This window comes from Tiliqua scincoides, chromosome 3, assembly GCF_035046505.1.
Source record: "Tiliqua scincoides isolate rTilSci1 chromosome 3, rTilSci1.hap2, whole genome shotgun sequence".
Lineage (NCBI taxonomy): Eukaryota > Metazoa > Chordata > Lepidosauria > Squamata > Scincidae > Tiliqua > Tiliqua scincoides.
Window position 1 is genome coordinate 203,022,047 of NC_089823.1, and position 21,201 is coordinate 203,043,247.

Sequence of the window (21,201 nt, forward strand, 5' to 3'; positions counted from 1 at the left end):
AACCCAGAACATGCTTGCCACTGACAGACATGACCAGAATCTGCAGTCTCTTGAGGAGAATCATTGTTCAGCTGGATACTATTGAATTTGTAATGCTATGAATAGGTCTCTATCAGTGCTATTAGCTTTCCTCAGTTGTATCGCAAGAACATTGGCTGCTTTCACAAGTGATGCTGCAGCCAACAGCTTGTCTCTAATAATTTTTAAAAGCTGCGAATATAGTCAATGTGGCATATATTATGGGAGATACCCATTTTCAGTAAATTTGTCAATCTAGCAAACTCTAGAAATACAGGTTGAGCCTCATTATTCGCCTGGTTTCTGTTCCAAGCACTCACGTGGATGGCAAAGAACACACTATAGCAAATCAATTTAAAAAGGTTATTTGCTCCAATGATTTAAAAACAGCCTTGATGACCTTTGTGATGTAAGATAAGAGTCCTTAAGAAGATAATCCATCAATCAGTGGTCCTCCAAGCACTTAGAAAAAAAAAGTCACTCAGCCCCTCCTTCACCAGTGCAAAGTGATCACCTTTTTTCAGGGAGGGGAGGGGTCCGCTGGAGAGAAAAGGACTGATGGATTGTCAGGCAGCTGCCCCCCCTCTCTCATTCAGGAGGCTATTGTTAAAGGACTGCATTTTAAGGGTTTTAAAGGGTTGCATTTTTCCCCTTCTCCAGGGATCAGCACATTCCTTCTCATTTGCAGTGGCTGTTCGTGTTGAGTCAAATCTGTGTATAAAAAATCCGTGTATAAATAGGCTGGACCTGTATCTGCAGATTTCCATTAGATTTCTGGCACATACCAATGCTATCCCTGAAATATTACTGGGACTAGACAAGTTCCATGAAAGAGAAGGAAAAGAAGTATGAATGCCGTGAGAACAATGACTAAGGGCACAATCCTAACCCCTTATGTCAGTGCTTTCCAGCACTGACATAACGGCAATGCAGCTCTGAGGTAAGGGAACAGACATTCCCTTACCATGCACTCCCCAAATAAATACAGCCAACAACAGGTATGGAATTAAAATGGGCCACTTTTATTAAAATACCAAACATTGCAACAGGGCAACAAAAGGGGTTAAACAAACCCATCCCAAGTGTGGGGTTCTAGGTGGGGGAAACGGCCCTAGCCATCTACATCTCCCAGTCTCATAGGGCGTCCGCCCAACTCCAGACATAACTCAATTGTTATTTAGCCCGCCTCTCAATGTCGCCCGAAGAGGGTGTCAGCAGAACTGCTATGCCTTCAAGTCACCCCTGCAAGGCCCCCAAGGTAGGACAAGGGGCTAGCCAGCCTGCCTCCTCGAGCCGGTCAGGCATCATGGAAGCGGTTCTGGTTCACCCCACGTCCTTGCTGACTTAGATTGGACACCGAGCAGGTCTTCTGCCTACCCACCCTGCACTTCTACCGCCACAAGGGGAGGTCAGCCTAGCGCTTGGCCTTCCCTGAACCCAAAAATGTTCTCAAGCCCTGTTGCAAGTCTGTTAGAACGAGGCCATAACCCATAGGGGAAAGATGCACTCCATCACCACGGTAAAGAGCAGGCTGCCCAAAACAAATTCCAGGATGATGGATAGCCGCTCCCCCGAGCTCCGTGATGACCCTGCCCAGGTAAGCATTAACTCTTTTGCGGGCAACATCTATTCTTCTAATGCTGCGTGCCCACCTCCAAACCCTCCTAGGCAGCATATCAGACCACAGGATAGTAATCGCAGGGAACTGACTAACAAGCGTTGTAAAATCCCTGCGGGCCTGGAGCCTCAAGGACATAGACGTCCTCTGGCCCAAGTCATTCTCGCCTAAGTGGACAACGATTACCTGGGGCAGGGGGTTGAGTGCAATAAAATCCAGAAGGCTGGGAAGAACTGACCCCAACACATACCCCTCTTGGCCAGCCAATCAATGTGCGCAACATCACCCAGCTCCAGCTGAGAACTGAAACTGGATGACAAGGCGTGCTTCCGGGCCCAAAAAACTATGCAATGTCTGCAGATCAGGACCCTGGCTGGGCACCTCCCTCATGGACCTGTTGAAAGAAAAGCACATCGTGAGGAAAACTCACTTAACACCCACTTAGAATAGCTCACGGTTAAAAAGGTATAACAAATTCCCTCAACCTTGTGAGGAATACACATCGCCGCACCCAAATGGGTCTGGGCAAACACTTGCGTGGCCAGTAACCTGATCATCGCAAACACATTGCCGCATCCAAAACAGGACTGGGGGCAGACACGATCCAGGCCGGAGCTTGATCAACAGGGGTCCTTATAGACCAAAGACGGCAGCTACACATCGTGCCAACGTGGCGCAGCACCTTGGGGTAAATGCAACTGGCAGAATAACTACCCCCCAGGCTCACCCAGGGAATCACGGCCTATACTAACAGGCCTAGCATTAACGAACATAGTATTTAAACGCACCAGAGCGCCATCTGCTGATGCCATCTGCTGATTTCTTGGGGCGAAAAACCAATGCGAGGCGCTGCGGATGCTGCCCCAATTCTAAACGAATGAAGCCCGTATAGTTCTGGCCTCAAACCCAAGTGAGCCAATGCCCTTGTAAAAATGGCCCAAAACTGATAAATCGTGATGGGGGAACGATACAAATGTCGAAATAGCGGGCCCGCTCCTGGAGGAGCCAACAAGGAATACTATTCCATGGCAGATACAGGGCAAAGGTACCACATAGGAGCCCGTTTAAGCTGAATCCACTGCCCATGCCCCGTCTGGTTCATCTTGGACACCCTCAAACGAAGGGACAAGATCCCGTGTTCCAAAACACAGTCACCCCATTGAAGTACTCTCAGGGGAGGCAAACTTTGACCTAACCAACACCTCACCTGGGCGAAAAGCCCCATAAAACATTACAAGAGTCACTGTTCTAAACAGACTCAAAGGCTGAGGAACACATGGCACAAAACTCATAAGAACAGCCCCACTGGATCAGGGGCTCCATACTCAGCTCATGCAAAAAGTAGGTCTCCTTTTTAGCCCTGCCACCATTTTCTGCACCCTGAACTCTGGTGAAGTCCTGAATTCCCCAGGCCCTTGACTGAAAAGAAATGGCAGCAAGATAGATGAACATAGACTTGCAGGATATTCCCCTATCACGTAGTCCTAAAAGGAACTGCATAAGAGTATGAATGGTCCCTTTTCTGGAACCGAAGTCAACCTACAGAAATCACAAAACTCACAGATCTTACTCATGTAGCTGGCTCGGGTAGATGAAGCCAACGATGCCCAGATGGCTTCCTGGGCCTCATCGTACCAAGGTTCCCACAGCCATTGGGGCATGGGCTTGGAATCCTGACTGGCCTTGGGAGCTAGCTGCCGAAAACGCTCCTCCTGGAATCGAGAGAGAGCATCAGCTATGCTATTTTCAATCCCAGGGACATATCTGGTTGAGAAAACAGTGTTGATAGCAAGGCACTGCTTAACAAAGACTCTAACCAAATTCATAACCCGGGGGATTTGGAGGTCTGCATGTTAAAGAGTTCTAAAAAGGTCAAATCCCTGGTGATCCCTTCCTGAACCCAAACCTGTGGCCAAGGAGCTGCACACCAATGCCCTCTAAAGAACACTCCAAATCCCATACCTTCCGCAGCATCCGAGTGAACCTGGCATTCAGCTTTAATTAACAGCGAAGATCTCCAAAATGAGATCCCATTGAAGTCCTTCAACAATTCCAGCCAGAGTTTCAAATCTTCCCTCATACCCGATGACACCTGAAGTCTGTGGGACGGGAGACTAAGCCCAACCTTAGCATCGCATCATCGCCTGACAAAAGCCCTACCAGGGCGATGACCTTACAGGCGAAATTAAGGTACCCAACCAGCCTTTGCAATTCTTTTAACGTTAACTTACGGGACCCCAGGGCACTAGTTAACATCCCAGTCAATTTGTCCAATTTATTCCTGGGCAGGCGACTGGTCTGTGCCACCGAGTCTAACTCGATACCTAAAAAGGTGAGCTTATTGACCGGGCCCTCTGTCTTGTCATGTGCCAAAGGGACCCCCAGTTGCCCACACAGCGCTGTAAAATCACCCAGAAGCTGAGCACAGTCACCAGTCAATGGAGGCCCCATAAAAAGGAAATCATCGAGCTAGTGGGCAGTGGATTGTAGCCCTGTCCTAAAGCGTACAGTCCATTCTAAAAATGAACTAAATGCCTCAAAAGCCGAACAGGAAATTGAACATCCCATTGGTAGCGCCCGGTCCATGTAATAACCCCCTTCAAAATGAAAACCCAACTGGCAAAAATCCTGAGGGTGCATGGGCAGAAGTCTGAATGCAGATTCAGTATCTGTCTTGGCCATCAGAGCCCCAGGGCCACACCTCCTGAGGCAGTTAACAGGCTCATCTAAGGAAGTGTATCTGACTGAACACAGGTGGGCGGGTATCCTGTCGTTTACAGAAGCACCTTCTGGAAAAGACAGGTGGTGAATCAGCCTGAATTGACCTGGGGCTTTTTTGGGTACCAGTCCCAAAGGTGACACCTGCACGTTACTTAAAGGAGGCACAGCAAATGGTCCAACTACTCTGCCTGTCTCCAACTCCTTGGCTATTTTACACGTCACCACATCCTCCATGCCTCTAACTGACTGGAGGTTATGAGCAAACGTGTGGCTGGCCGGCAGAGGTGCAGGAATCCTCAGTCCAAACTTAAAACCATCCAACAACAATTGAGCTGCAGGCTGATCATTATAAAATTGCAGCCAGTAGCCTAAGGACGAAATCTTAATCGGCGTTGGGCCCCTTATTAACACATGACAGGGGTCCGTCGCTGGACTTTCTCCCACCCTGGGTGAAGGGTCGCAAACCCAACCAGGGACCACTGAGCCTGGGGCATTTTGCGACTGGGTGCTTAGCTCCACACATGCCGCAGCCATGGGAATAGGGCCTATTACATTTCCCAGTGGCGTTGAATTCAAAGCATGCGCGATGGTTTTGAACCCACTGCGCACTGCCTGGTGCTTTATGCTGCTCAATTCTGTTATGCACAATTAAATGCCCACTGTCTGCCCTATCACCAAGCGTGGCCCTGGTAGGAAGAACCAACTGCAGCCAGAGTTCCCACTGGGGTACAGTCCAATCGAGAGCTGGGTCAGGTGAAGCCCTGATACGGAAACGATGGTCATAGGCCATCCAAGCTGCCCCAGCATGGTCACAGAAAGCGTGATGAATAATGTCCAGGTATTTAAAGAGTTTCCCTGCCTTCTTAGGGTACATCTGGACAGTGACCCCGGAATATATGAAGAAGCCATTGAGCCAATTAGTCCAATTTTTCTTTGCCTAACGGTCTCAACATCTCGCACGGGGTCACCCACTTTGGGGGTAGATTCTGGCTCAATGTGTAAAAGGCTAAACATGTCTATAAAGTCACCTCACCATATCTTCTCCTTGACTGCTAAGGCGAGGTGAAGACCCAGAGGGATGGCTCTAGTGCCATACGAAATCTTAGGCCTTTCCTATACCAGGCCCAGAGAATCAACCCCCCAATCCACATCCTACTGTTCAGAATCGGGCTCACACACAGCTGGGTACTGCCAATAAGGCGGAGGGGCTCTCCCTGCCTTGGGTCTATCCTTGGTCTATGGATATACCTAGCCTAATGCCCAAGGGTACTGTGGATAGCTAGGACCATGCCAGAAAGTAGGGGGCCCCCATGGGGACCAGGGTTGGTCTGAGACAGCCCGGCCAGGAGGCCAGATTTGGCCCTCCTGCTCATCCCAAACTGGTTCAAGGTTCTGGTCAAAGTCAAACACTGGCTCACCTTGCCCCCTGCTGCCTCTACAGGCCCACGGTCGTGGTTTCTTAAGTGGGCTGACTGCCTCAACTTCAGGAGAGCTGTCATCCTGTGGGTCACCATCCTCGGAAGTGACCAGCACACCAGCTGAGGCAGCAACCTGCTTAGGGGGGACAGAGGCACCCATCAATGAACCTTTATTTTTTATGACGGACCTGCGTGGTCCAGGGGCCAGACTGGAACTCGAGCCCCCATCACCCTGACCTGCTTTCCTGAGTGCTTTTCCTTTTTGCCTGGCTTCATAACGGGCCATAAAGGCACAAAAGTCCGCCATCTGGTCCTCCTCATCTGAGGAAGAAGGGGGGATGGGGTGGCCGCACTGGGGTAGGCCTTTTGGCAGCCTTACCGCCTGACTTCTGCGTCTTTTTACCCATGTTTCCACCCTCCAGGATAGTGTATGAGACAGGGGCCCACCACCCCTATGTTTTTGTTTTAACCAGTAGGATACAGCAGCCTCAGGAGAGGGGCGTGATAGCCTGACGACTGGTCTGCTGTCACCGACGCTTGGGTCCCCTGAGCAGAGCACCTGAGGATGGCAGGGGAGGGGTGTGAGGCGCCTATCCTGCCCCCAGAGATACTCTCACTGAAGATGCCCATAATTCCCCAGAAGAAAACAGTGTGGGAGGGCAATCACCAAATTGATAAGGCACGGGGGGGGGGTGAAGTTGGTCCCTCCAAAACAACAGCGTGGGGAGGTACAGCTGCGGCTGATAGGCACCGGGGGGGGTCTGTAATTAGCACGCTCCAAAAGCCCCCCTTTGCAACCACCCAATCAGGGAGACAGCCTGCCCGCTGGGCCCTAGCCACAGATCTGGAATAAAGGGGAAGCAGAGCGTGAGGCAGAAAATGGTGCCAGGCTCTCATGCCACGTGGTGCCACGTGGCACCAAAATAGCCGCCGCAGTCTCGCCTGCTCGCTACCGGCCACCCTGCCACCTGAAGCGGCTGAAAAGAGGCTCCCGCCGCTGCTCCAGCAGCGTGTGCAGCACCCCCGAGCCTGCAGCCTTGGCTGCGAGAGGTGCCCACCGCCCACTTTAACTCCATGGGGCAGCTCCCAGCCCACATGCAGGGCTGAAGGCAGAGACAGGACTTGGAAGCACGTCTCATGCTGCTCAAGCCGCGCCCCAAGGGCAACCTCCCTCCCGCTCCTGGCAAAGCAACCGATCACATCGCTTGTCAGGAGCGGACTGAGCAGCCCCTTGCGCACACCTGCCTAGACTGCTCTCCCATCCCACCCCCTTCAACCAGCCAGCCAATCAGCTGGCAGCAAACCCCTGCTGCCGGCTGATAGGGAGGAAAGCCTGGCAATCACTGCCAGTGTGCCAGGGAGGCACGCTAACAGCCCTTACTTTGAAGAGGCCTCCTTGAGTGACACCCAACTGCAGGATGCAGCACATGTCCCATTGCTACCGCTATGCCACTACTGGAAAGCACTGACATAAGGGGTTAGGATTGTGCCCTATAACTAGCAACCAATATATGCCAGTTTAAGACACATCTGGTCATAAATGTTTGTGCATTTGTTTTTTCTTTTTTGTTAGTGTAAACAGATGCTATCTTAATTACGCAGATATTGGTTGTCAGTTGTAGGCATTGTTGCCAAAGTATTCATACTTCTCCTCCTCCTTGGAATTTACCATTAGTGTCTCCTACAAAGGCAATAGTAACGCACTGTTAACAACATTGGAACATTGGAACCATCATGGAAATGTAGCAAATGCAAAACCAGATCTTTCATTTCTTGTAAATATTTCTGATAGTAATTAATTCAGATGATTGTATCACTGCACACAGAGTAGTATGTTCAGTGGTCAATTTCAGCAAAAGTAATGTAACTTCAGATTAATTTAGAAATTGAGTCCTGCATTTCCAAACTAGAAAAACAGTTGGATTTTTTTCCAAGGCAATTTAAGGCTCTAAAAATTGCTCCAGATGTCAGTCCCCGCACCAGTCCGTCCCCACTACATTTTGCTTGCTTGTTCACAGTGGAAGCAGCAGAAGTGATACATGGGGAAGAGAACAGGGAGGGCTTTTTTGCTTATCCTTTCCATGACCATGGTGTACCTGACCAGCATGTCAGGGGAAAATGCACAGTGGCCCATGGAACTTTTGGTTCTCCCAACAGCTACTACAGTGTGACAGGGAAAAGTCCATCTTCTTGTGTGTCATCATTTCTGGCAACTGCTAGATAAGTAAGTAATAGCCAGTAGAATACTTTGGGGGGGGGCGCTGATGTGAGAATGTATTCTTATTAGAGAGAATGTTGGGAGGGGGCAGGAGTATGAAGTCCCAACTTAGATTTTTATATGAAACAATTTGCAGGGCTTTAAAATTTATCCTCTCATTTTCCAAGACCCCAAAGTTCTTATTCCACGCTCACGTTTGGAATTGTTCTCTGGCGTCTCTAAACATTAGTGCCTGTGGGGAAGAACATGAAGAACAATTAATTATTTTAAGGAAAGCTTCTTTCCTTAGGTTCACCACCACTTGAGACCCACCAATGAGACCCTGATCTTGCTCCTTTCTTTCATAAAGTCTTGAGAAAAAGCAGGGTGCTTTTTTTGTTGTCATTCCTAGGAAGGCTCATTTAACTTTGTGTCTTGTCCTTCCAAGAAAAAATTAAGTACAGTGATGCCTCGCAAGACGAATGCCTCGCGCAACGAAAAACTCGCAAGATGAAAGCGTTTTGTGATTTTTTTGGTGACTCGCAAGATGAATTTTTCTATGGCCGTGCTTCGCAAGATGAATTTTTTTGCATTTTTTTTTGTTTGTTTTAAATCGTGCTTCGCAAGACAAAATTTTTGCAATACGAAACGACTCGCGGAATGAATTAATTTCGTCTTGCAAGGCATCACTGTATTTGCTTTTCAGCATGCCTTCAGTAGTGCAATCCTAGGCACGTCTGCACGGAAATAAGTTGAAAAGTTTAATGGGGCTTACTCCTAGGTACGTCTGCATAGGATTGCAGCCTAAGTTGACTGTTATTTTGCTCACTAGTATTGTTTTTTTAGTCTTACATCTAATAATCTAGTATTTCTATTTATTTCTCAAGCAGTCACTAGAGAGAGGTATAATGACAGTTTATGTAGAAACTAGCAAATTCAGTAGAAAGACAATTTTTAATTTATATTAACTAATTTTGTATTGCTTCTTAAAGGAGTTTACTATTCCATCACATTGTTCAGGTTTTTGTAGACAAAAGAGCATTTTATGGCTGACATATGCCTCTTAAAAAAAAAAGGAATTTGTAATAATATAAATGGTACTATAAGTGCAATAGTGAATGCCTGCGTATCAATGCATAAATGCGTAAGCAACAGTCTAATAGGAATTCTTTTCATGATAAAAAATAGCAGCTAGAACGCGAACTGTTTATGCAACATTTAAGACAGCATTGGAAGTGCTATTAGTCATGAATAAATCTGTATCTATGAATCATTACCTGTGATATATGCTTTTTTCTTAATAGGAGGTGAAGTCACCAAACCCAGATTTGCTCAGTATTTCCATGGCAGCCTTGCTAGCCTCACTATACGACCCGGCAAAATTGAGAGTCAGAAAGTGATTTCCTGTTTGCAGGCTTGCAAGGAAGGTCTGGATATTAACTCCCTGGAGAGTCTTGGCCAGGGAATAAAGGTGAGGGATGAACCGACATTGTCTTTTATGATGTTTAGAGTGGATTTGGTTGGCAACCTTCAGTCTCGAAAGACTATGGTATAAGCCTACAGCACCTAGTATTCCCAGGTGGTCTCCCATCCAAGTACTAACCAGGCCTGACCCTGCTTAGCTTCTGAGATCAGACGAGATCAGGCATCTGCAGGGTAACAGTTGCTGTTAGAGTGGATTTATGAAGCAAACAACTCAGAGCAGAGTACCAACATACTGCCAAGAAGCAACCTAATTGGCAATAAATTGTAATACAATCATGCAAAAAAGGAACTAGAACAGAAGAGGAGCTATTACACAGCAAATGTTTCTTTTATTTCTACTGTAAACCAACCAGAAATCAGGTGTAAACCAACCAGAAATCAGGTGTGTGTTTCATAGCCATTCAGCATTTGCAGGTTATGATGTCAGTGACTTATGTTGGTCATCCCTGTTGAAAGTTGCTCTTGGGAAGATGCAGCACAGATAATTACAGGTATAGTGTGTGCATTTAAGTTAGTAATGACTACCATAAGAAAAACAATGCTCTTGTTCGTTTATACAAAGCAGACAGGTAAACGTGTAAAGAAAATCACTGCACAACTGTGTGGTATGAATAGAAAACTACAGTGTATGTTACATTTATGCCAATAAAGGTTATACCTACAGTGTATGTTACAATGTTGTACTTAAGCCATTTCTGCCCAATGTTGCATATACGCAACAAGGACCAAATGTATACACCTGTGGGCCAGGCAAAAATGGGTTAATACCTGAATCTCAACAGTTAAGATTAAAGTTGTGATTGTAGACTCTGAAACATATTCTAACAAAATGCTATGCAGGGTTGATTATTCATTCCTCATTGGCATTGCGCTAGATCTGGCTCAGTTGTCCCGCCCCCCAAGGCCAGCCAGCCAATCAGCTGGCAGCAAAGCCCTGCTGCCAGCTGATAGGGGGGTTTAGCCTGGCAATCAGCGCTAGCGTGCCCATACGGGCACGCTAGCTGCCTTTCCTCATTGGCATTGCTTAGTGATTATTTCCATTTCACTTCGTTAGAATGTTCATTTGTCATTCATGAGCTTAAATAAGACCTAAGGAAAAATTGTATCAGATATAAAAAGATACTATGGAACTAACATGGCAGCTAGCTATGTTGGTTATAAAATATAAGAATTATTTGTTGATAAATGGATTAACTTTTGGTATTCAACAGGGTTACAGTATTATCAGTAGATATCTTTACATTATAATTGTTCAAACACTAAGAACATAAGAACAGCCCCACTGGAGCCCCACAGCCATAGGCCCATCTAGTCCAGCTTCCTGTATCTCACAGTGGCCCACCAAATGCCCCAGGGAGTACACCAGATAACAAGAGACCTCATCCTGGTGCCCTCTCTTGCATCTGGCGTTCTGACATAGCCCATTTCTAAAATCAGGAGGTTGCGCATACACATCATGGCTTGTACCCCGTAATGGATTTTTCCTCCAGAAACTTGTCCAATCCCCTTTTAAAGGCGTCCAGGCCAGACACCATCACCACATCCTGTGGCAAGGAGTTCCACAGACCAACCACATGCTGAGTAAAGAAATATTTTCTTTTGTCTGTCCTAACTCTCCCAACACTCAATTTTAGTGGATGTCCCCTGGTTCTGGTGTTATGTGAGAGTGTAAAGAGCATCGCTCTATCCACTCTGTCCATCCCCTGCATAATTTTGTATATCTCAATCATGTCCCCCCTCAGGCGCCTCTTTTCTAGGCTGAAGAGTCCCAAACACTGTAGCCTTTCCTCATAAGGAAGGTGCCCCAGCCCCGTAATCATCTTAGTCACTCTCTTTTGCACCTTTTCCATTTCCACTATGTCTTTTTTGAGATGCAGTGACCAGAACTGGACACAATACTCCAGGTGTGGCCTTACCATCAATTTGTACAACGGCATTATAATATTAGCTGTTTTGTTCTCAATACCTTTTCTAATGATCCCAAGCATAGAATTGGCCTTCTTCACTGCCGCTGCACATTGGGTCGGCACTTTCATCGACCTATCCACTACCACCCCAAGATCTCTCTCCTGATCTGTCACATACAGCTCAGAACCCATCAGCCTATATGTAAAGTTTTGATTTTTTTGCCCCAATGTGCATGACCTTACACTTACTGACATTGAAGTGCATCTGGTATTTTGCTGCCCATTCTGCCAGTCTGGAGACATCCTTCTGGAGCTCCTCACAATCACTTCTGTTCTTCACCACTTGGAAAAGTTTGGTGTCGTCTGCAAACTTAGCCACCTCACTGCTCAACCCTGTCCCCAGGTCATTTATAAAGAGGTTGAAAAGCACCGGTCCCAGGACAGATCCTTGGGGCATACCGCTTTTCACTTCTCTCCATTGTGAAAATTGCCCATTGACACCCACTCTCTGTTTCCTGGCCTCCAACCAGTTCTCAATCCATGAGAGGACCTGTTCTCTAATTCCCTGACTGTGGAGTTTTTTTATTAGCCTTTGGTGAGGGACCGTGTTGAACGCCTTCTGAAAGTCCAGATATATAATGTCGACGGGTTCTCCCGCATCCACATGCCTGTTGACCTTTTCAAAGAATTCTATAAGGTTTGTGAGGCAAGACTTAACCTTGCAGAAGCCATGCTGATTCTCCCTCAGCAAGGCCTGTTCATCTATGTGTTTTGAGATTCTATCTTTGATGAGGCGTTCCACCATCTTACCCAGTATAGATGTTAGGCTGACCGGCCTATAATTTCCTGGGTCCTCCCTCTTTCCCTTTTTAAAGATAGGCATGACATTTGCTATCCTCCAATCATCTGGCACCGTGGCTGTTTTGAGGGACAAGTTGCATATCTTAGTCAAGAGATCTGCAACTTCATTCTTCAATTCCTTAATAACTCCTGGGTAGATGCCATCAGGGCCCGGTGACTTATTGATCTTTAATTTATCAATGAGTTCTGAAACATCTTCTCTTTTCACCTCTATCTGACTTAATTCCTCGGTCAGGAGGGGCCGTTCGGGCAGCGGTATCTGCTCGAGGTCTTCTGCCATGAATACAGATGCAAAGAACTCATTTAATATTTCTGCCATCTCTAAGTCTCCTTTTATCTCCCCTTTCCCTCCCTCACCATCCAGTGGGCCAACTGCTTCTCTGGCAGGTTTCCTGCTTCTAACATATTTGAAGAAACTTTTATTATTCCCCTTAATGTTGCTGGCCATGCGTTCCTCATAGTCTCTCTTGGCCTCCCATATCACCTTCTTACATTTCTTTTGCCACAGTTTATGTTCCTTTTTATTCTCCTCATTAGGGCAAGACTTCCATTTACGGAAGGAAGCTTCCTTGCCCTTTACAGCCTCTCTAACTTGGCTGGTTAGCCATGCGGGCAACCTCCTGGATTTAGTTGAACCCTTCTTTCTTTGTGATATACACTCTGCTGGGCCTCTGTTATTGTTGTTTTAAGCAGCCTCCATGCACTCTGGAGAGATTGGACTCTTTTTACCTTCCATTTCAACCTCCTTTTAACCAGCCTCCTCATTTGAGGGAATTCCGCCCATCAGAAGTCAAGGGTTTTTGTGAGAGATTTGCCCGGTATTCTTCCCCCAACGTGCACATCGAAACGGACCGCAGCATGATCACTGTTCCCCAATGGCTGCATAACATTGATATCTCTAACCAGGTCCTGAGTACCACACAATATTAAATCCAGAGTCACCTGTCCTCTGGTAGGCTCCATGACTAGCTGCTCTAAGGCACAGTCGTTTAGCATGTCAAGGAATCCGGTCTCCTTTTCGTGACCAGAACACAAATTGACCCAGTCTATGTGAGGATAATTGAAGTCCCCCATGATTACAACCCTGTCCCTCCTTGTCACCTCTCTGATCTGTTTCCTCATTTCAAGGTCCCCTTTCGATTTCTGATCTAGAGGACAATAGTACGCCCCCAGTATTACATCGCTCCACAGGCCTGGTAATTTAACCCACAGAGATTCTACAGTGGAGTCGGAACAACCTTCATTCTCTACTTTGCTGGATTCTATCCCTTCCTTAACATAAACTGCCACCCCACCTCTAACACGCCCCTCCCTGTCCCTCCTGTAGAGTTTATAGCCCGGGATTGCGGTATCCCACTGATTCTCCGCATTCCACCAGGTTTCCGTTATGCCCACTATGTCAATGTTTTCCCTTGTCACCAGACATTCCAGTTCTCCCATCTTTGCTCGGAGACTTTGGGCATTCACATAAAAGCATTTGTACATGGAATGCCCCAGGATGGGCTTCTTATTCGCTCCTTTGTCCCCGCATCCTCTCACTGTACCAAACCATCTATCACATCCCATCACCCTACCTTTCCCAATTTCTTCTCCTACTCTGTCTTTGCCTTGTTGTTCTCTAACCTCCCCATTCTTGTCCCATAGGGATGAGGAGTCCCGAACCGGATGCCCCTCAGCTCCTGTCAGCCTTCCCCCAGGGATCAGTTTAAAAGCTGCTCTGCCACCTTTTTAATGTTATGCGCCAGCAGTCTGATTCCATTATGGTTCAAGTGAAGCCTCTTGTACAGTGAAGCCTCTTGTACAGGCCCTGCTTGTCCCAAAATGTTCCCCAGTGCCTAATGAATCTAAACCCCTCCTCCCTACACCACTGTCTCACCCACACATTGAGACCCCTGATCTCCGCCTGCCTAGATGGCCCTGCGCATGGAACAAGTAGCACTTTGGAGAATGCTACCTTTGAGGTCCTGGCTTTCAGCTTCCTACCTAAAAGCCTAAATTTGGCCTCCGGGACCTCCTGGCTACACTTGCCCACGTCGTTGGTGCTGACATGCACCACAACTGCTACCTCCTCCCCAGCTACCTCCCCAGCCACCTCTTCCTCCCTAAATGATTTTCCAGTGAATAACTGCCCAAGTCCATACATAAAGAAAAATTACAGCAGCTATTTATTCAACATGAATGAAAACTGCTTTGTAGAAAATGCCAGCTGTGAGAAAATATGCATAAGTAAATATGTTGTTTGCCAGCTCTTGCCTCTGTCAAGATCAATAGAAACAGTTCGGATGCTACTGTTTTCCTGTTTGAAGCTGATAATTCTTTGAAGCCTGCCTGCAGAATGCCAGAAATTTTTGTCTTCAGTTTCGCTTCCAACAGCTGATCCAGGGTGGACAAGAAGCTGTCACTGTGAACCAGCCATGGGTGGGGAAAATGAATGCAAGAGTTTAATTTTTTCAGCTTCAAAACATTTTCTCTGTCAGATCTACAAGCTCTTACGGTGCAAGTTCTTTCTTTCATTTTTTTTCCTTTTCAGCTTTTTTGAGAGGTGGTGTGACAGCAGGAGGCAAAAATGAAAGAAGCTGTCAGAGAGAGGTCTCATGCAGCGTTTCCTAGTTGGCCTGACAGTGACGGGCCCTGATGAAAGAACCACAGTTGGCCTTAAGAGTCGAACAGTACATTAATAAAGACAGATGGTGCCTGGCTTTCAAAAGCAACTGTATACAGAGTGTACCTGTACATAGAAATGTACATAGTGTACACGCATACCCAAAACGTCTGTTACCCTGCACATGCCTGATCTCGTCTGATCTTGGAAGCTAAGCAGGGTCAGGCCTGGTTAGTACTTGGATGGGAGACCACCTGGGAATACCAGGTGCTGTAGGCTTATACCATAGTCTTTCGAGACTGAAGGTTGCCAACCAAAATTTTGTTTATAGAAAAAGTAATTAAGAATTATAGTACTGTCAATAGTACAGTCAGTCCAACAACCTTAAATGAACATTGCAATTGCTTTGAACCACAAAGTGTTTTCTATTTTAATTTACAGTTGCAAGAGTAAAAGATGTTTTCTTTCCTGCTCCTACCTTACTACAAAGTTTTAGAATATATGAAGGTACAAATCGTTTAAATAAAAATCAAACCGGCTTTGGAGACTTTCAGATCACAGCTTTCTGTGCTACCAGCTGGACACTTAAATACTTTCTTAATTCCTTCCAGGAGTACCTTGTGCTGCTAATCCCCGGAAATCAGTTGTGCAGGTCCTGCAGGAGCCCCATTAGGCTGCCTCCTGTCAACTGTGGCAAATTGAAGCACTGAAATGTCCATACTGCAGAGATAAGGAACATCAAAACACTTCACACAGTTTTGTAGATTAGAGTTGAATGGGAAGCTTTGTAATTTTGGTGCTTACCTCTTATGAGTTCCGGTTGCCAATTCATATATAGATTGTATCATTTTGTGTACAATGTATAGAAATAATTATGGGTCAACAAGAATACAAAAGTCAAAGCAGGACTTCCTAAGAATTATTATTATTGGCATACAACTTTCCAACAAAAAAGTTCACAAAGCAGTTTACATAGATCAATATTTTTTTTTTCCTGTTCCAAAAGGATTCACAATCTACAAAAAGGTGCAAAAATGACACTAGCAAATAGCCACAGGGGAAAATGCTATGCTGGGAATGAATAGGGACATTTGTTGTGTCCATGCTAAATAGAAGAGAATATCACTTTAAAAGTTGTCTCTTTGTCTAATTAGCAGGGATACCTGATCATGCACAGTTAGTTTTGTAAGTGACATATTGCCAGACTACAGCACACCAGGAAATACCTAGAATGCCAGATACTGATATGGGGATTTGCAACAGGTGATTGATTTGATACTGTACCACAAAAACTTGAATCTGGGTGATACGAATCACAATCAGTGTCACAAACAGACATGCTCTTTGAAAGGGAGGGTGTAGAAAGTGTGTTCAAACAATACGAGAGATGATATGACAAAACTGACTTTGCGTTATTGTTCTTAACATAAATTGCAACCTGTTACTGCTGTCAGCCTTGGTAGGAATACAAAAGCATTTATCTCCTTAAAATGAAGAACAGTAATCATATAGAGAGGATATTAACAAACAAGGAGATATTTGCGTTGTTTGTGTGGGGATAAACTGATCCTTGCACTTAACTGGACTAAGTAGCAACTATGGCAAAAAGCACAATGGATACATATGAACAGTACAAAAAATAATCTTGCTTCACAGTAGTTCCATTGACAATTAATTCACTTTATAGTTAATTATAGCTACATAATAATTACTAAAATGTGTGGTAGATGAGTGCCTAGTGGGTGCTTGCTCCTTAAAGGCTTTTATGTACAAAACAAACATTAGCTAATAAAATTATAGTTTTACTTTATTTTGTTAGGGATTTAACAAGTCACTAAGAAACTTTAGTTATTTGAACTAGAATATTCTGAACACTTTAGAAATTTGTTATTCTAAGTATTATAACGAGTCATTCTACATAATTTCCCTAAATACTTTTATATTCTCTTGCTCACCTCACAGTATCACTTCAATCCTTCCCAGTCGGTACTTGTTATAGAAGGAGATGACATGGAGAATATAAATCAAGCTCTCCAAAAGGTCTCCTATATCAACTCAAGACAGTTTCCTACCTCAGGCATTCGCCGTCTTAAAGTCTCATCCAAAGTCCAGTAAGTTAAATTCATTAAACTTAATTAAACCAGCAATACTTGAGTGAATCTTGGGTCAAGAATCTTTCATGTTTGGGTATGTAATAATGACATGCAATTCCAATCAATAGAAGTGGCCTTTTAATGAATTGGCCAATATCTTAAGGTTTACATTTTCTTTGACAATGAAATAATTTCAACTGTAGAGTTATTTCTGAATTCCTGCATGCCCGCTGACTTCAGATAAAGTTCTGGATGTGTGTGAAATGGCCTCCTGATGCATTCAGTATAAAATGGATGATTAGGTTCTTGATGCACATTTAACAAGATAGCTATATCAAGTCCATTAAGTATCAATTTGAGTACCAAATGTAAAATGCATAACAATTGGAAGCTATCTAATCAGGTTTAACCATTCCCTGTTTGTTATATGTCATTTAAGAGTTTAAATGGCTGTGTGCATTGACCCTACTAAAGATCCTGGCTGCTAATGATATGCTCAGCTACTCAGCTAAGTAATTTGAGTAATTGTGCTCCTACTGCTCATGTAGGGCCTGAGCAGTTCCATAGCTGGTCAATGGGCAGACATTAAAAGGTAAATATAAAAATACGCTAGAAAGAATGCAGCTACTGGATGAACTGTTTCTCTTTAGCCTGTGTGCTTCTTGCAAAGGAAGAATCTATACTAAAGCCTCTTCCATGAAGTTAATGAATAATATATTTTTCAGATGTTTTGGTGAAGATATCTGCATTAGTATCCCAGATATAGATGCCTATGTAATGGTGTTTCAGGCCAAGGAGCCCAAGATTACAATAAGTGGAATGGATCATTTTGCAAGACCAGCTGCACAATTTGAAAATGAAAGAGGTGTAACTCTTTTGCCGGATATCAGAATTGTCAGCACAGTCACCAAAATGGAACATCCTCCTGACTTTAAAGAAACTGTGGACAGAGGTTTGTGCTTTCTGTTTGTTTTAAGAGTAGCTATCATTTCTGTGACAGCAGTTACTAAACTCCAGGAAATTGGGTAAAGAATGACATCTTGCTGAGAGGCATAATTCTCAAATATTTAATGCTGAAGAGCAGACCAAGCTGAGAGTGCCCCAGATATGTCTGGAGTTTGATAAGCTTCTGTAATCCAAGGAAAGGTGCTTCTGTAATGCCAAAAGAAATGTTAAAGCTGCTTAGGTAACTGAAGGGTAATATATGTTTCAGGCAAATATTCCCCACTCTTTATAGATTCACAACATTAAAAAAAAAATAATACTGCAGGATACTGTAGGCTTCTTAGTCGTCGTCGTCCCCAGTTGCTATTAGTACTCTGTACTGCAGATTGTGGAGGAGGAAGTATGCATTATTATGCATGGGATCCAAAAACTACTTAGCTGGCAGAGAATTGTACAAATGTTACTGGGTGGCATTCACAACCAAAAACTCTCCCTGTGTTTAAGGACTGTGTGGGTTTCATGAGTGCATCAGCAAGGGTGGGCTTATTGGTGTGCTTTTCAGGAACCTCCACCACATGTGTTGATTATCTTCAGAGGAAATCCAGCCACTTTGCTTCTCCCCATTTCCAGGCTATTCTTATCTGCTCTCCTAAAATTGCCATCCATGCCTTACAGCCTATTCTGATCTGGACCTTGCACTCCATTGGCACAGCAGCCTCTGTGCGAAGGCATGCAGGCTGGGACTGCCAGCCAGTTGCATTGGTGGCCCCAGGCACATGCCAACAACCTCTAAGCCTGGTACACTGGAGTACATAAGTTAGCAGATAGGGCGTTCTGGGGAGGATTGGGACTGACCCAGGGCATGTCAAGGACAGGCTGGTGGCTCATATTGATGACAGTGGTAGTGCTGATATCCTATGCCAAAGTTTGACACACCCCCTTGAACCCACTTGGATTTACGCCATCCAAAAATGTGTGCATATCTGAATAGACTCATTAGGGAACAAGGCAGCAACAGAGGAGGTAAGTAAAGTTTTTCTCTTTTTTTGCTTACCTCTTTGTTGCTGCCTGGTCTATGCCCAGCTCATAGCATGCAGTGAAGCCAGCGCTGCTGCACATTTTGGGCCGGCCCCGGATAGGAATGGGCTGTCAGTCATTTCTAGTCTAGAATGTTGTCTTTTACTTTGGTCTTCCCCCTTCCAGTCTTTTTTGAATGAATTCAAATATCTGTCAGCAATTAACCACAAGACTGTTAGTAGCAAGTTAGCGTGTTGGATATTGCATAATGATCAATAAAAAGGCCTCTTTACTTCTCAGTGCAACATGTAGGATTGAGAGTTGTGAGACTGGCTAGAGGCAGCGGAAGTCTTGACCTCACCTAGCAAAGCACTAGGCTTCTGATGTGAGGCCTGTAAGGCATGACTTACAATGGGGCTAACTGATGCAATACTTTCATGAGAAGCAGGTTAGGCTTATATACAGTGGCATCACTATGGTTTGCATCACCCTGTAAGGGAGGCCTGCATGTCACCCCCATGATGGATTTCCTCCCATGCAGTGGTACACCATTGCTCTGCCCCCGCTGTCTTTTTGACTATAATGTTTGATATTTCAATGTGGTTTGTTTCATTGCATGCGGCATGAAATTACGCATCAAATTATATATAACAGGATGCTATTATTCAAAAACAACAGGATTTTAAAAAAAATTGGCCAGTAGTGGTGTCACCCCCCCTGTGCACATCACCCAATGCGGCCTGCACCCCCTTAGCCACTCCGCAGCTTATATAAGGATAATTACCAGCTCCACATTTCTTCTAAGCTCATGTCTTCAATGCTTCAGGGAAGCTGAAGTCATTAACAACAGGGGACTGACTTTTCTTGAAATATCTTTCCATTTTAATAATTATTATTATTAGTCTTAAACTGTATTCCTTCCAGTGCCCAAAAAGAATTCTGAATATGATATTCAGATTAAAAGTGCTATGATAGTTCCAAAACTAGCTGATCCTCTTCACTGGATCTTACAAACCGAGCATGCAACTACACAGCTGTGAGCTTGCTGTAGTATTCACTACAACTAAAAAGTGGATAAAACAAATTGCTTGTACTGCGTGTAGAAAATTTACATTCGTTTTTGACATACAACATTGAATAATGATACTTTATCAGTACTGTGTTTCAGTTAGTTTTCCTTTTCTGCGTAATTTGTTTTCTCTCAGTTAACAGTGTCTGAGGCCTATTTCCATTTAAAATGTGAGATTAGTGCTAAAGTGATTCATTCCTCAGTCTAAACATTGATCAAGGAGGCCTGTCAGGGAAAAGGTGAACAGTTAGAGCAGGTTATGACATATTTTGGCCACATTTTTTAATCTCCTGGACTATCCTTTAGTCTGGGACCCTTTGGGCCAATTTAAACATTCCCATTTTCACATGGTGCCAACAAGCACTTCCCCGTGGTGGTGCTGTATGTAGCTGAATGAAACATCACAAAGTGCTTCCCATACACAGCACTCCAGTGACATTCAGCACCTGTACACTTGTCCCATTGCTGTCAGGGACATTCAGCATGAACTTGCACATGTTGTATGCAAGTGGAAGTTACACATGGTAAGGAGTTTTTAAATGTTACAACCACAGCATGGAGAATTGCCAAAGTGAAGGGATTTTCACTCATCTCCTGTGGGTCCATAAAAAAAATCAGCCTTTGTAGAAAGAAACTTCTGCAATAGAGATTCCCATCTTACATAATGTCTCCCATGAGAGAGACAGTTAAAGTCAATTTTCTAGCCACTTGACGCTAAGTCGACCAGAGAATTAAATATAAAATTTGCGAAGCCTTTCTTCTGTGCCATGATAGTTGTTATCCTTCATACTGAAGAAGAGTGAGTTTACATCTCTGATTTTAAAACCCAGGAGAATGCAAAATATTTGGAATGCCATTAATGGTTACCCAGTTCTGTACACACATGGTGCTGGATCATGCCTAATTCTGTGTGGGTCTTAAAATAAGTGAGAGACTGTACACGCATGAAGCAAGGTGTTGTTCTGGTTCAGAATTCCTTGGTTACATGAATTAATGTACTGAACTTTGCACTGTTCAGCTGATGTTACTACACATTGACAACGGATCAGCAAAATTATCAACATGTAAATTTTTCCCCAAGATCAAATTTAATGTTGTATCTCAAAGGGTGCAATCGTAACCCCTTATGTCATTGCTTTCCAGCACTGACATAAGGACAATGCAGCTCTAAGGTAAGGGAACAAACATTCCCTTACTTAGAGGAGGCCTCTGTGAGTGACACTCAACTGCAGGATGCCGCACACGTCCCA

At 44.7% G+C, this 21,201-nt stretch overlaps 1 protein-coding gene and 2 pseudogenes across 1 annotated transcript in view; 2 read left to right on the top strand and 1 right to left on the bottom strand.

The window, feature by feature from the left end:
- CLSTN2 (calsyntenin 2) overlaps positions 1 to 21,201 on the top strand; it is a 429,960-nt gene that overhangs the window by 392,407 nt on the left and 16,352 nt on the right. Inside the window, exons 10-12 of the mRNA XM_066620198.1 lie at positions 9,277 to 9,443; positions 16,790 to 16,938; positions 17,646 to 17,872. Of these exons, the coding sequence (XP_066476295.1) occupies positions 9,277 to 9,443; positions 16,790 to 16,938; positions 17,646 to 17,872 (543 nt within the window). The remainder of the gene's footprint in view (positions 1 to 9,276; positions 9,444 to 16,789; positions 16,939 to 17,645; positions 17,873 to 21,201) is intronic.
- LOC136646615 (5S ribosomal RNA) lies at positions 9,527 to 9,646 on the bottom strand (annotated as a pseudogene).
- Positions 14,990 to 15,106, top strand: LOC136646643 (5S ribosomal RNA; annotated as a pseudogene).